The sequence below is a fragment of the Dipodomys merriami genome, unplaced genomic scaffold, assembly GCF_024711535.1.
Source record: "Dipodomys merriami isolate MVZ:Mamm:240054 unplaced genomic scaffold, mDipMer1.0.p SCAF_4, whole genome shotgun sequence".
Taxonomy (NCBI): Eukaryota; Metazoa; Chordata; class Mammalia; order Rodentia; family Heteromyidae; genus Dipodomys; species Dipodomys merriami.
The window spans coordinates 79,030,183-79,044,700 of record NW_027205603.1 but is presented as its reverse complement, the minus strand read 5'-3'; the positions used below and the strand labels follow the sequence as shown (position 1 = coordinate 79,044,700).

Below are 14,518 nucleotides of genomic sequence, written 5' to 3'. Positions count from 1 at the left end.
CTTTTGATGAAACACTTTTGATGAAACTATTGCTCACAATAGGGCCTTTGTGTATGTGGAACATGCATAATTGAGCCATTTCCAGGTGGAGTCCAAAGTTTTGGGGGTTTTTCCCCTAAAAATCAACTTGCTTTTTCTTTTTCTTTACAAACTTCCAAGGTGTTTTAAATACCAAATACAGGCATTCTGAGATGTCCTGACTTGTTAGGCTTACCTAGAACATTGTGACTACTAATGATAAAATTGTATTTTTATGTTGAAATGTTTCATAATATTCTTCATAGCAACCATAAGGAATTAAATATTTATTTGGGGGCGCAGAGGGGGTGGGGAGTGGTAGTCTTGGAAACATGAAGGAACTAGCCCAGTGTCACACGGCCCGTGTTTAACCTTAGGTCTGGCGAATAATGAAGTCTAGGCCTTTCCCCACAGGGGCCTCCTCCTTCTAAGGGCCAGACGTGTTCAGCAGGATTTAGAAGCAGAATACTCCACCATAATCATCTTTAAAGATGAGGAAGGAAGGTTGTAGCTATGTACAGGACAGGGATCTGGGAGAAGGCAGCACTCCAAATTAAGTGAAATTTCAATGTAGAAATTGCCAACTCTCTGCACAAGGAGGAATTACTCTCTCCTATGTGTGCTTTTCTATCATCATTTTAGAACACTATATTAAGTTCAGGTGACAGTGGCTTAGGTCTGTATCCTAACTATTCAGGAAGCTAAGATCTGAAGATCACAGTTTCAAGCCAGTCTGGACAGAAAAGTCCACAGGACTCTTATTAACCATCAAATTGCTCACCAAAAAAGCCAGAAGTGGAGGTGTCTCAGGTGGTAGAGAACTAGCTTTGAGCAAAAAAGCTAAGGAAGAGTGCCCTCATCCAAAATTCAAGCCCTAGTACCAACACACACACACACACACACACACACACACACACACACACACACACACACACACACACACACACACACACACAATTGGAAAATAAACATAATTTTAAGTTTTCTACTTGGGATGCTGGTCAAAAAACGTATTCTGTGAGAAAATGATCTTCAGAACTAGAAGATTTTTGCTTTCACTACATGTCTGCCAGTCTGTCTCATCTTGCCTGCATTTTCTTCTTTCCCTAAGATACACCCTCTGTATATTTAGGGTAGAGGCTAAGAAATCTACCACATATCAGAGGAGTTCAAAGGTCACAGGACAGACCTAGAACTCAGAGACACCAAGGTAATAAGGAGAAAAAAAGTGAAGGGACCAGATTTACAGCAGGAAAGAAGAATGAGACAAGAATATTTTAGTTGGAAGAATTTGGAATGCAAACAAGAAGCCTAACTGCATTTAACTGCTAACTGTGAGTGTGCACTGTGGCCTTCCGAGTGTGGGCAGCTCTCTGCTCTATTGGCTCCCCAACCAGAGGTGGAAATTTGAAGTCCAGCTTGTACTGGACTGGATTTATGGCTTCAAGCCCAGAGCTGAATAAGAGCTGTCTCTTGGAGTCCAAGATTTCCTTCAGGAAAAGCCAGAATAAGCTAGAAACATTAGAAAAGATGTTTCTTCTCTCTTTTTTATAAAAATTACTTGTGAAGACCTTTTACCCTCCAGGCATGTCCAGGAATACCAGCAAAGGAAGCCTAACCTGTCCCTACATTCATGGTCAAAGGATGGTGAGAGGTTTGGGCTGTGAGTTCTTGCTATCAAGAAGAGGACTAGTCCACCACTGGACAGCACAGCCTACTATTTCTGCCTCTCAGGACTCTGGGGAAGTGAGAAGCAATGGTTGGACATTCCCACCAGTGTACACAGCAGCTCCCTCTTTCTCTGCCTACAGAAGTTCTGCTCACTAGGACCAGAGGAAACGAAGGCACACTACCATTAAGGAATTTAAATGCTTCAAGTGAAGTTAAATGATCGTTTGGCCCTTTTTATTCGCTGGACAGTCAAGCTAATCTGTAGAGTGTTCTTGACGGGACTTTCCAGTCGGCTCCACCGCGAGTCCTATCATTCTGCTTACTCCTGGCCTGTTGTGGGCCATGGTTATTGGTGCTGATTTTTCTGGCCCAGAGGAGTAGCATGTTCTGGATCCTGCCTCATAATTCCATCTCCAGCTTGGTGGTCTACAAATGGCTGACTTTAACTATCGACATTATCTTGTCGTCTAGATTCTTCTCTGCAGATATTCATTGGAAACTCTTTTCAGGCTAAGGGTAGTAAATGGCACATCATTACCCTGCATGTGTATATACTAAATTAAGATGTGGCTGACTGACAAAAAAGTGTGTGTTTGTGTGTGTGTGTGTGTGTGTGTGTGTGTGTGTGTGTGTGTCTTTGCCTCTCAAGCAAAGCAACTATGGTATGTAGTTAGTTCCAGGGGTGCCACTGTTCTAATTGTCTGAATGGCACTATCCTAACTTATAGTCTGAATAATATTGCCTTCAAATAACTTTTCCTGAAACAATCATCAAGGATTCCTATACTTTCTTAATCATATAGTCTTGCTTCCTCTAGCAGTCAGATGTATATGGGCATATTACTCCATTCTTATTTTAAGACATTTCCAAAGTAGGAATCAGACACACCTTCAAAGCCTTACTCCAAACCTCAGGGAAAGAGGAAAGTAAAATCCAGTTACAGATACCTTATCACTGTAGTACAGTGTTAAGACTTTTAATCTTATAGAAGAAGACAACATGTTTAGAGGAATAGCAAAATATTTATTTTAAAATGTCTGTGTGAGTAGATTGATTTTTAAAGAAAGAATTCCAAAACCAAAAGATTCAAACATTAATCCAACATGATTTGGAGTTCTTTGCCAAGACTGGACTCTACACATAGATAAATCAAATAAACTCACTCAAGCAAATCTTTAGACTTTTTTTAATAGCTTCAGGAATCTAGGTGTGTAACCACACAGGATCTCAGCCTAAACTTTCTGCCAAAACATATAAATAGAGGCTTTAGACACTCCTTCAACATGTACAAGAACCTTACATAAATTTAATTTTCAGAGAATGCCTTCTTTAGATATTCTTACCTAAACATGTTTTACAGATTAATTACATCTAAAGAACAGAGACTACAGTGAGATTTTAGCCAAATGCAAGTTTGGTATTAAAAAAATAAATACTGTAGTAGAAGGGATTTAAGGCCCACACCTAACTTCCATAGAAAATTCAATTCCCATTTCTGAGTGAAATTTCTATCCTGAGTTAAAGGCCTGGTTTTGAATAGAGAGTGAATCTTCTAGCCAATTGTTTGCTATCTTCATGGGTAAGAAATGTGCAGTGAACTACATGTCACATCACTTTTTAGATTGACTCTAAGTGATTTTCATACCCTAAAATTCAATCTTAAGAAAAAGCATAAAATTGCCCACATGTCTACATCAGTGATGATTTAAGATGGTATCTCTCTCTTAAGAAGGTATCTCTCTTTTATTAAAAGCTGTAATGACTCTTTATTACCTTCATGCCGAAGTTCAAATTTTTAGTCACCAACCAAAAGATACAGGATTTAAGCTTTTGTGTTTCTCTCCACTACATCTTTTGACAAGCTTTTCATACCTAAATGTGCATATGTTTACAAATACACACACACACACACACACACACACACACACACACACACACACACACTCAGCATTCTTTTTTTTTTCTTTTTCTTTTATTTCTTTTTTGTTGGTCCTGGGGCTTGAACTTGGGTCAACTGTCCCTAAGCTCTTTTGCCCAAGGCTAGCACTCTACAACTTTGAACCATAGCACCACTTATGGTTTTCTGGTGGTTAATTGGAGATAAGCGTCTCACAGACTTTCCTGCCCAGGCTGGCTATGAACCACAATCCTCAGATCTCAGCCTCCTGAGCAGCTAGGAAGCATTCTTTTTTCCTCTTATATATTTACTATTTATATTAATGATACAAAGTAATGAGTTTCTTGACAGTCCCATATGTATATGTAACATAATCTTTAGTCATTTTTCCCTTTTTCTATTAGTATATATTAATTGTACAATGGGGTTTCATTGTGAGATTTCTACACACAGCATTCCTATTTTCAGCCTACACTGGGTGCCATATTGGAACTAACCTCCCATCCTTTGTATATGCAATTATTTCTGCTTCCAATAGCTTTCTTTTCTTTATACTTGGCTGCCTCTATTTTTCAATCAAGAAGGACAGGGTCTAGATAGTAACCTTGCTGGGACATTTCCTGATGTCTCCAGTCTGACTTGATCGCCCATTATTTGTGTTCTCCCAGGGCTGTGATCCCTATGAGACAATGCAATACAATACCTTATTTATTTAAAATTCCTTCCAGTAAACTATAAACTCTTTAAGACCAAGATTGTCAAACCTGGCTTGGTGAAACTTGTCAACTAAATGAATGTGAGATTTTAACTTATCCTTCTGACCATTTTCATACTTTATTTTATTATGGTCTACTTAAATGTGTTAAAATAATGAATAAATGAGACATAGAAAATAAATGGAGATGTCTTGATGAGCCATTTAATTAAAATTTCAATTTATCCATTGTTTTTATTTCCAAGTTGTGCTTTGAAGGAACTGGGAAGAATCTACTAAATGAATGCTTGCAAACTCAAGATAAAATATACTGAAGTCTGGGAGCATTCAAATTTGGTTAAGTTTGATGAATGTAATGACTGCAGAAGGCATTAGGGTCAGTAAGTAGATATGGTATAAGTAGAATGTAAATCAATGAGAATAAACAGAACAAAATTGCTTTACTTCCTATCATACAAACCCAGGAAGAATAACTTCATGAGAAAGTCTACTTTGCTAAGATTGGCAGGTTCTTACCCTCTGGCCTGGTGAGCCGTCCCGTCCTGGGGAACCCACACCACCTGGGACACCCTGGATAAAGCAAGGACAGAAAGAGTCAGACATACTCATAAGCATAAAGGGGAACCTGGTCTGATAGAGTATTTAGACTCACAAGTTTTTCCTGAGAAAGGAAATGTCTACCACCTGGGCTCACACTGGAAGTATAAGCGTGGCTTCCAAAAGGGACTCAGGTAAGGAACACAAAGCTCTTTTATGTGGAAATCAATGTCCAGGTCATCGTGGACTTCAGAAGCTATAGCCTTTTATCCTTGGCAAAGAGAAATAGACTAAAAATAGAAAAAATAATAATACCTGTGAACCAGGAAGACCAGTGTCCCCTTTCTCTCCCTTTTCACCTGGCATGCCCTAAATACACAAAAATACATAGAGTTAAGTTCACATATGAAAGTGCTTAGCCTTGCCTTTCCCACTCTGACTGCTGGAGTATTTTCAATGTTAAATGTCTTTCATGTTCACACCTTTACAGACCATTTTTCATTGTTCACATATGGTAATTCCACCCATATAAACATTCTCATAGGAATGAACGATTATATTCCAGAACAGTTCCAGCATAGAGCCCATATGGACAAGTTAAATATTTCCATACTATTTGTAGTTCAAATTTTAGAATCTCAGATCGAAATTAATTTGCCCTTTTTTTTTGGTTTGGGGCAGAATAACATACAAATGGAAAAGCAAAGGCAGAACTTATCAGACAATGGCTTCACAATAAATATATATTCTTAATATTATTAATTATGTAAATTGGTATATAAATAAATGCTTCCTAACATGTAAAAATAACACTGCAGGGAAAACTTAGGGAAAATATTTGCCTAGAGATCTTTGAAGAAAAATTGCTAAGAAAGGGCTGGGAAGGTGGCTCAGTGGTAAAGCACTTGCCTTGCATGCCTGAGGCCCTGGGTTCGATTCCTCAGCACCATATAAGCAAAAAGAAAAAAGAAGCCGGAAGTGACGCTGTGGCTCAGGTGGTAGAGTGCTAGCCTTGAGCTGAAGAGCTGAGGGACAGCACCCAGGCCCAGAGTTCAGGCCCCATGACTGGACCCCCCAAAAAAAATTGCTAAAAAATAAGTGTTGCTTTATATGTTCATTCAAGATTGGTTTCATTCTTTAATCCTAGATTCTGATTGTGATTAATAAAAATCAGTGGTGGGGTAAAATTTACTTTCAATGGTGCGCAATAGCTTCTTAAATAGATGCAGCTGTGTAACATATTCCATTAAGGCTTTCATTAATCTACATTCCAATTACAGTCAATCAATAATAGGCTGTTTAAAATGTGGATCATGTTTGTTACTTTCCAGAGGCTATCATACCCACTAAGAATTCTGTCAAGCAAGAAAATGGCCAGATGCTAAGCCCTGCTTTGCTTTTTCTTTTACTTTTTAATTGTTTTTACAATTTCATTTATTGTAAAGATGCTGTACTAAGGGAGCTCCAATTACATGAGTAAGGCCATGAGTACATTTCTTGTCAAGCACTGTTACCTGCTCCTTTGTTGTTGTTTTCTCACTATCCTTCCCTCCTCCCTCCTGCCCCCTCCCCTGCCAAAGTTGTAAAGTTCATTTCCAATGTACTGTCTTGTGGGTACTTTTTTATTTTATTTGTTTGCCGGTCCTGGGGACTTGAACTCAGGGCCTGAGCACTGTCCCTGAGCTTCTTTTTGCTCAAAGGTAGCACTCTACCACTTGAGCCACAGAGCCACTTCCAGCTTTTTCTATGTATGTAGTACTGAGGCGTCGAACCCAGAGCTTCATGCATGCTAGGCAAACACTACCACTAAGCTACATTCCCAGCTCCCCTGCTTTGCTCTTTTAGACACAAGGCTCCCCACGCAGGGACCTGTTTGGTATAAGATTCTTATCCATAAGTAAAACAAAGAAATGAACAGAATCTCAGGCAATTGTTACTTTCCGAGGACTGAGGCTGGTCAGGAAAGCAGGGGAGACAAAAGTTGACGCCCTACAACCTCATGGGAAGGGCAGAACAAGAAACCCGGCTGAATATCAGCACCACTCACAGGCATTCCTTGAATGGATAGGCCACTTGGTCCTTGGGGTCCAGGCGGACCCTGCGGTCCAACAGGACCTGTTTCACCTCGCGGGCCCTCTGGTCCCTGGAAAGGCAAGAGAAAAAAGTCAACTTAGAAGTAAGCTCTCGAGCCTGTAATCCTAGCTACTCAGGAGACTGAGATCTGAGGATCGTGGTTCGAAGCCAGCCCCGGCAGAAATGTCCCCATGAGACTCTTATCTCCAAGTAACCACGCAAAAACCGGGAGTGGTGCTGTGGCTCAAGTGGTAGAGTGCTGCTTTTGAGGACAAAGAGGCTCGGGGACAGCACCCAGGCCCTAAGTTCAAGACCCCGGACCAACAAGACAAAAGAAAAGAAAAAGAAGTAAGCTAGACCCTCTGGGTAGCCAAATGGTATTTCTTCTTATGGCACTTATATTTTCTTACATAATTTTTTCTAAGACAGGAAACACTCAAGTATAACAAGAGACTAAGCTTCAAATGATTTGCCTCCCAGGCAAAATGTCATCAGTCAACCATAAGAATAAACACACAGAGACTGCTGATTGCTGCAGCTGTATTCTTCTGTGAGCTGGGAGTTAGCCTCTCTCACTCAAGATGTCTAAATAATCGACTTGGTCAAAAGCCTTACTTCGTGTTTTTCTTCCTTCATCTTGTCTCTACTTTTCTTTTTCCTCCTATTTTTGATCTTTTGTTTTACATTGTTTTCCAGGCTTCCTCTCCTTCCTACCCATTTTATAAAATCTAATTTTATCTATATTTTCTTTCACTCTATAAGCACATCCTCCTTGCTAATCCTGCCCAAGAACATGTCTTGAACTATTTTAAAATCCATCCTGGCTCAGATCTTGCTTGACCTTTTCCCATGTAATTATCCACATGCCCTAAACATAACAAGACTCAATGTGCACTTCTTATTTATCTGAACTTTATTTAGTTGTGCTTTGTCCTCTAAATTGTTTGTCTCAGCTCAAGTAATGGTTTCACCAATCTCCTACTTAAGATGACACCCAAGTTACTCGTTATATATCCAAAAATATGAAATCCATATGTCAAACACCCATGTTTATTCTAGCACTGTTCATAGAATGGAAACAACCTGTGTATACATTAACTGATGAATGGTAAAGACAATGGGGTGTAAATACTTATATACATTTATGTATATATAATTTGACATTATTTAGCTATAAAAAGGAGGACATCTGTCATTTGTGACAATATGGATGAAACTAAAGAAATAAGACAGACACAGAACAATATACACTATCTTACTTAACTCATATATAGAATCTAAAATTTGCTAACCAGGTTGAAAGCAAAAAATAGAGGTTAACAGAGACTTGGGAGAATGGAGCATCAGAAAAGATGAGCAAAATTTGGGGAGCTGGTACAAGTTACAATTAGAGCAAATAAATTCCATGTATTGGATAGTAGTGTGACTATATGTATGACAATGTATTCCATATTTTTTTAAGTCAAAAGAAAGGATTTTGAATGTTTTCATCACACCAAATAACACATGTTGGAGGCATTAGATGTGCTACCCAAATATATGTGTATATGTGTGTGTGTTTGTTTTACACATACATTACATGGTTCTCACTATGGAGCTCTTAATTTAATAAAAGAATAATGTTAGCTAGAATCAACAGAATAAGACAGGAAAGTTGAGAATAAACATATTTTTCTGGGTCTAATATTATAGAAGTGATATAGTTCAAACCAAAACAAGGCCCAAACTGTAGAAGTGACAGTTGCTGGAGTCAAAAGGATGCCTTTGGACCTTGTTTTGATTTAACGTACGGGAAGATGGGGAGAATGCGGCTCGTCCAGTTCCCCTGTAGGAAGGTAATCTGTGACTTTAGAGAGAGTGAGTCCACCTAGGGAACTAGAATTCATATGTAGTTTGCGAGCTATTCAGAAAATGAGAATGTAGAGGCACTGAATGATTATTCTAACAAGAATCATTCGTGGCGTAATAGGAAGTGAGAAAGATTTTTAAATATATATTATATATAATATCATGATAGTATATGATATTGTATACTACATATCCTATATATTACATATTATATATTATGTATATATTTATTATATTATATATTACACATATTACACACACACACACACACACACACACATATATATATATATATATATAAAATGGAGTTGGGCCCTGGTGGCTCACACCTGTAATCTTAGCTGCTCAGGAGGCTGAGATCTGAGAATTGCAGTTCAAAGTCAGACTGGGCAGGACAGTCTATGAGACTCTTATCTTCAAGTAACCACCAGAAAACTGGAAATAGCTCAAAATGGTAGAGTGCTCTCAAGAACAGCACTCAAGCTCTAAGTTCAAGCCACATGACTGACAATTTTTTAAAAATTTATATTTATATATAATGGAAGACAGAGACAACTCATAAACATAAATAAATATTACTTGATATTTGTCATAGCTTAATATCATATGATTTATAAATATTCTTGAGCAATGGAGAATAGAGTAGGATAAAAAGCAGAAAGTCCATCCTATTCTGTAAAATATGCAACAAAAATGATGAGGTAAAACTAGCAACGCAACTGCTATGTTCTTCTAAATTCCTATTATCTACTTGCTGCCACAAAAATGTTTAATTTTAAATAAAAGAAACAAGACATGTTGGTCCTTCCATATGAAGGTACAGTTTATCTGTTACCACACTGTTCTCTCTCACACTGTTCTACCAAATCCCTGGTGGATTTGTGATCATGATTTTTTTTCAGTAAGACTTCTCTAAAACCACAACATACTTATATCTGTGAATTTTTTTCTAAATCATCAAACAGAAATAACCATACGGGTATTGATTCTGTGGGAATGGATAATAGGGTATGAGGGAGAATGTGGGTGTTACTGGGAATCACCAGTAGCATTCACTTACTGCCATAATTAAAATCATCATCACACGGAAATGTTAGAAAAACAATGAGATGATGCTGAAAGGGATTTGGGGGTAGGGGGTGGACAAACAGCCAGGATGTACAGAAGCCCATGGGTCTTGCCCATGAGTGAAAGAAAGGAAGCTTCAATATTTTGTAAGAAGAAATTCCCAGCCATGGAACTTTTGTACAAAACCATAAGAGATTGAGACAAGTAAGAAAACAGACTAAAAAAGGAGACACCTCATGATCTAAGCTTCGAACTGGCTGTTACCTGACTATTCATTTGCTGTAGCATCCTCTTTCATTTGATTCTTCAACCCTAGATTTTCGCCTGCCTTGCTTCATCTGTTTCCAATTTTATAATAAAAAGTTACGTAATGTTCTCTCCTCTACGAATAAGTATTATGCAAATCTAAAAAGTCACCATATGGAAGCAGTAAATCAAGCAAGGTGGACAGAGAGGTTATCGTGAGAGCAGCATCATAAAAATGAGATAGGGAGTCAAGTTATAGACCCTGAGAGCTATGCCAGAGGGTGAGTCCGATTCTCAAGGCAATGGTCTGTGACTGCAGGTTTGCAGAGTATGAATTGATCCAGCATAGACTTTAAGGAAATTAATCTAAGGGCAGATGTGAAGAATCAATCAGAAAGTCAAGTCCACTGGGGACAGGAGACCAGTTAAAACATTTGCCAAAAGCTAGAGGGGAGAGGATGAGGCCTGAACTCAATTAGTGGCTGGGCTTCTGCCAGTCCTTTGGAGGCCTTTGTGCAAAGTAGAAAAACATGTGTCTTGACACGGTTTGGCATGGCCTGGCTCTCTTGGCGGGGGCCTTTGTACAGTGTACAACCTGAGCCATCATACTTCGTGGCCTTGAGGAGTGAAATGGAAAACAAAGTTGTGTATTTGATTACACATAAATGCCAAAGCAGGAGGAGAATTCAAGACCTGGGATATTACCTGGAAGAAGTGGATAACAAGTAGCGAGGCTTCATGATTTCTCTCCTCAAGAATCTTATTTTAATAGATGGAGGAAAAGAAAAAGGTACCAGAGAGATGACCACCTTGATGACTAAACCACTCAGAAGACTGCCACTTTCTTCTATCACAGAAATCTTCCTTTTCACCATTTTAAATGTATTTTTCAATTAAAAAGCTTGTCTTTAAAAGTAAGGAAATGTTAAATACAACGTTCATGATAACATAAGGAGCTTTAAACCACAAGGGTTAATTTAGCTACTTACTTGGGAGAGAGAGAGAGAGAGAGAGAGATAAAGAGAGAGAGGGAGGGAGGGAGGGAGGGAGGGAGGGAGGGAGGGAGGGAGGGAGGGAGGGAGGGCATGCACAAGTGCAAACACATTACCTTTGGACCCTGTTCACCTTGTTGGCCTTTTGGTCCTCGAAGTCCTGGCCCACCCTGTAAACAGATGTTAAGTATTAGCTCAAAAACAAATCTTACAGCAGTATATTACTTACGTTTTTCTTAATAATAGGGATTATGTCATTATTATTTTTAAGCCCACACATTATGTACTGGTATATGTTCATCATGGACATTAACTGGAAATTTTCCTCCTCGAGCCCTCCCAGAAGATGACTTTATAGCTTGAGAAAAATTTCTATGCCAAATCATGTTATATTGCAAAAAAATTTATATGCTTTATTTTTTAGTGCTTACATAAGACTACTGTTACTCATGAATAAAAAGAATAAACAATGTGGTTGGTCTAAAATTATATGCATTTTATACTATAATATTGAAATTAAAATTTTCAATTAAGTTTAAGGTCCCATGAAAGAAGCAGCAATTTAATTTTCTTTACACAGAAATAAAGACATTAAAGTTATTATAATTAAGTTTATGATAGTAGGAACTTCATTCTCAGATGTGGTTCCTGGAAAATGGAAATCTGGCCGTCATACATTAATTTTAATAGATAATGAGCAAAGAGAGAGTATGAGAATTTCTTTAAGATTAAATCTGGCCGTCATACATTAATTTTAATAGATAATGAGCAAAGAGAGAGTATGAGAATTTCTTTAAGATTATAGTATGAGTAGAGGCTAATGATTAAACTCACACTGAGGGTGAGTTTAACACATCAGGCTAGAGGGGAAATTCTGGGCACAGAGCAATGTGAGACCTGGGGTCCAGGGTGCTGAAGGGCAACATAACTAATATTCACAGAGAACTTGGCTTGAATAATCTGACTTCTATAAGTGGTGTTCTTCAGCCCATTACTCAACATCCCAGTGATTCAGTTTACTCATAGGATTAGATAACAGCCCTTCAGTACAATAGACAGCACTTGCTAGACATACATGTGATACCTAGTTAATAAAAAAAATTTTAGGCCAAACTAGCCACACTTACTGGTGGGCCAGCTGGTCCTAGCACCACTTCATTGGCTGCAGAACAGGAGCAAGAATGTGGGAGGTCTGGGCAAGACTCTTCATCCCTCTGTGGGGGAGAATAAAATAGAAGTGGGGAGTGAGAGGAATGGAAGGGATGGGGGAGGAAGGAAAGAAGAAAAAGAAGGAAGAAAAATGTAGGAGAAGGAAGAGTGGGAGGGGAAAAGAGAGGAGAGGAAAGGAGGGGAAGGGAGGGAGGAGGGAGGGAGAAGGACAGGGGAGAGGTGAAGGAGAAATAAGGGGAGGAAATGGAGAAAGAAGAGGAGAAGGAGGAGGAGAAGGAGGAGAGTGGAGAAGAGCACAATTATTAATGAGAAAGTCTTTATAAATGGCTTCATTGAATTAAAGAAAACACTCTGAGTTAAGGTATTTTTTAAATTTTCAAGGGGCTAAAATGCTAGAAAGCCAGTCAGTATTCACTCCTGACCACACAATCTTTTCTGTAAGGAGAAATTCACCCATGCTGATCACCTCTACTAGCCAGTGATTCACCAGAACTGGTTTGGAGAATCTATCAGAGGAAAGAAAGTTAGAAGACAGAACAAGACATTCTTGGTAACTCTTTAATTCATTTGGAAGAATAGATGAAAAGTCTTGAAAACTTTATAGTACACATTTTTTGTGTGTGTTTTAAAACATAAAAGAAAACCTGTTGGGATGTTCAGTCAAAATACTTGTATCTGTACTAAAGCAAAATGAAAATTGTTTAAACATATCAGCCATTCTCTATGACAATTCCATCAACTGCTTACATTCTCTGGCTGAAAATAAGCAAAGCAGTTTGCGGTAGGAAGACATTTGGTTCTCTTTTTTGCGAATTTTATTGCCATGCTACAGTAGAAGACAGATTAGTAATGTCAGACTGGATGATCTCCTCAAGAGCAGAGAGATGGAGCACCTGGTAATGTCTCTTCAACAACTTGTAAAATCCTATGTAAAGCAGCCTGGCCACCAAGGCCAGAGACTATTCAACTTCTTAGCCCATCCATCTCTTTGGAAAAAGAGAAGAGGAGACTTCTTATTTAAGGCTGTGGATAACAGTAAGGCTAGAGAGCACAGCACAGGTGATAAATGAATTACCAAAATTAAAATAATCAAATCTCTGAAATATTCACAATAAAAACCCCAAATGGTTCGAAGAAATGAACTATATATTATATATACATATATATGTACATGTGTGTGTATCCTTTTCTCTAAGTGATGGACAATGACAAAATATTTAACACATCTGGCCTGATTATTCTATCTATTGCATTGTTAGAAAATACATATTAGTAAGGTGTTTGGATCTGGTGTGTGTGTGTGTGTGTGTGTGTGTGTGTGTGTGTGTGTGTGTGTGTGTGTGTGTGTATGTGTGTGTGTGTGTGTGTGTGTGTGTATGTATGTGTGTGTGTGTGTGTGTGTTGGTACTAAGGCTTGGACACTGTCTCTTAGCTCTTTCATTCAAGGCTTGAGCCACATCTCCACTTCTGGATTTTTTGCTGCTTCATTGGAGTTAAGAGTCTCATGAACTTTCTTGCCTGGGATAAATGGAATTGAGATCCTCAGATCTCAGCCTCCTAAGTAGCAAGGATGACAGGCATGAGCCACTAGAATCCAGCGGTGTTTCTTTTTGCCTATGAGTGTCATAAAAATTAAAATATTAATCTTTTCATGAACCAGGAGGTTTTGGAGAGTTGGACTGCTTGTTAAAGGCATTTCCTGAAATGTGCTGTTCATACCATGTGTAGCTGATATGATGTTCTCATTGATTCCTTCTTTTTGGTTGTCTGAATGCTATCATCACAATGAATTATTTATAACAAAGTTAATTGAGAATCAGAATCTCATTTTCAGGGAAAAGTAACTATGATTTAAAAAAACTGCAATAGAGATGAGAGAATTCTTACCAGACTAGGAAGTTCACAACATTTGTCTCTATTGGCCCACGATGTAGAACAAACAATGTCAAACATCTGTAACTGGAACTGTGATTCAAAGAACAACATCACTCAATTAGCGATGTAACTGTTCATAGTAAGTATTCATCATGAAATGATCTCATGTATACTTCATGCATAAAGCCAATAGACTTGTAATCAAACATGCACATAAGTTAAGTTTGCCCCTCACACACATTGTACTCTTAAGATTTTTGTCTATAATTTCTCCATCCACCATCCAAAGCCTGTCCTTTTCTCCACTTCATCACAGCTCTACCTTGAGTGAGTGTCCCTCCTCTGAGAATGTCTTCCTGACATGGCTCACCCCAGTGACTCTCAAACACCTGTACAGCACACAGCACA

General features: G+C 38.5%; 1 protein-coding gene across 3 annotated transcripts in view; it reads right to left on the bottom strand.

Annotated features, from left to right (window-relative positions):
- Col14a1 (collagen type XIV alpha 1 chain) overlaps positions 1 to 14,518 on the bottom strand; it is a 197,498-nt gene that overhangs the window by 35,347 nt on the left and 147,633 nt on the right. For all 3 annotated transcript variants that reach the window (XM_069991329.1, XM_069991330.1, XM_069991331.1), the window contains exons 35-40: positions 14,123 to 14,200; positions 12,193 to 12,279; positions 11,182 to 11,235; positions 6,886 to 6,981; positions 5,154 to 5,207; positions 4,818 to 4,871 (exon numbers count right to left, since the gene is read on the bottom strand). In XM_069991329.1, the coding sequence (XP_069847430.1) occupies positions 4,818 to 4,871; positions 5,154 to 5,207; positions 6,886 to 6,981; positions 11,182 to 11,235; positions 12,193 to 12,279; positions 14,123 to 14,200 (423 nt within the window). The remainder of the gene's footprint in view (positions 1 to 4,817; positions 4,872 to 5,153; positions 5,208 to 6,885; positions 6,982 to 11,181; positions 11,236 to 12,192; positions 12,280 to 14,122; positions 14,201 to 14,518) is intronic.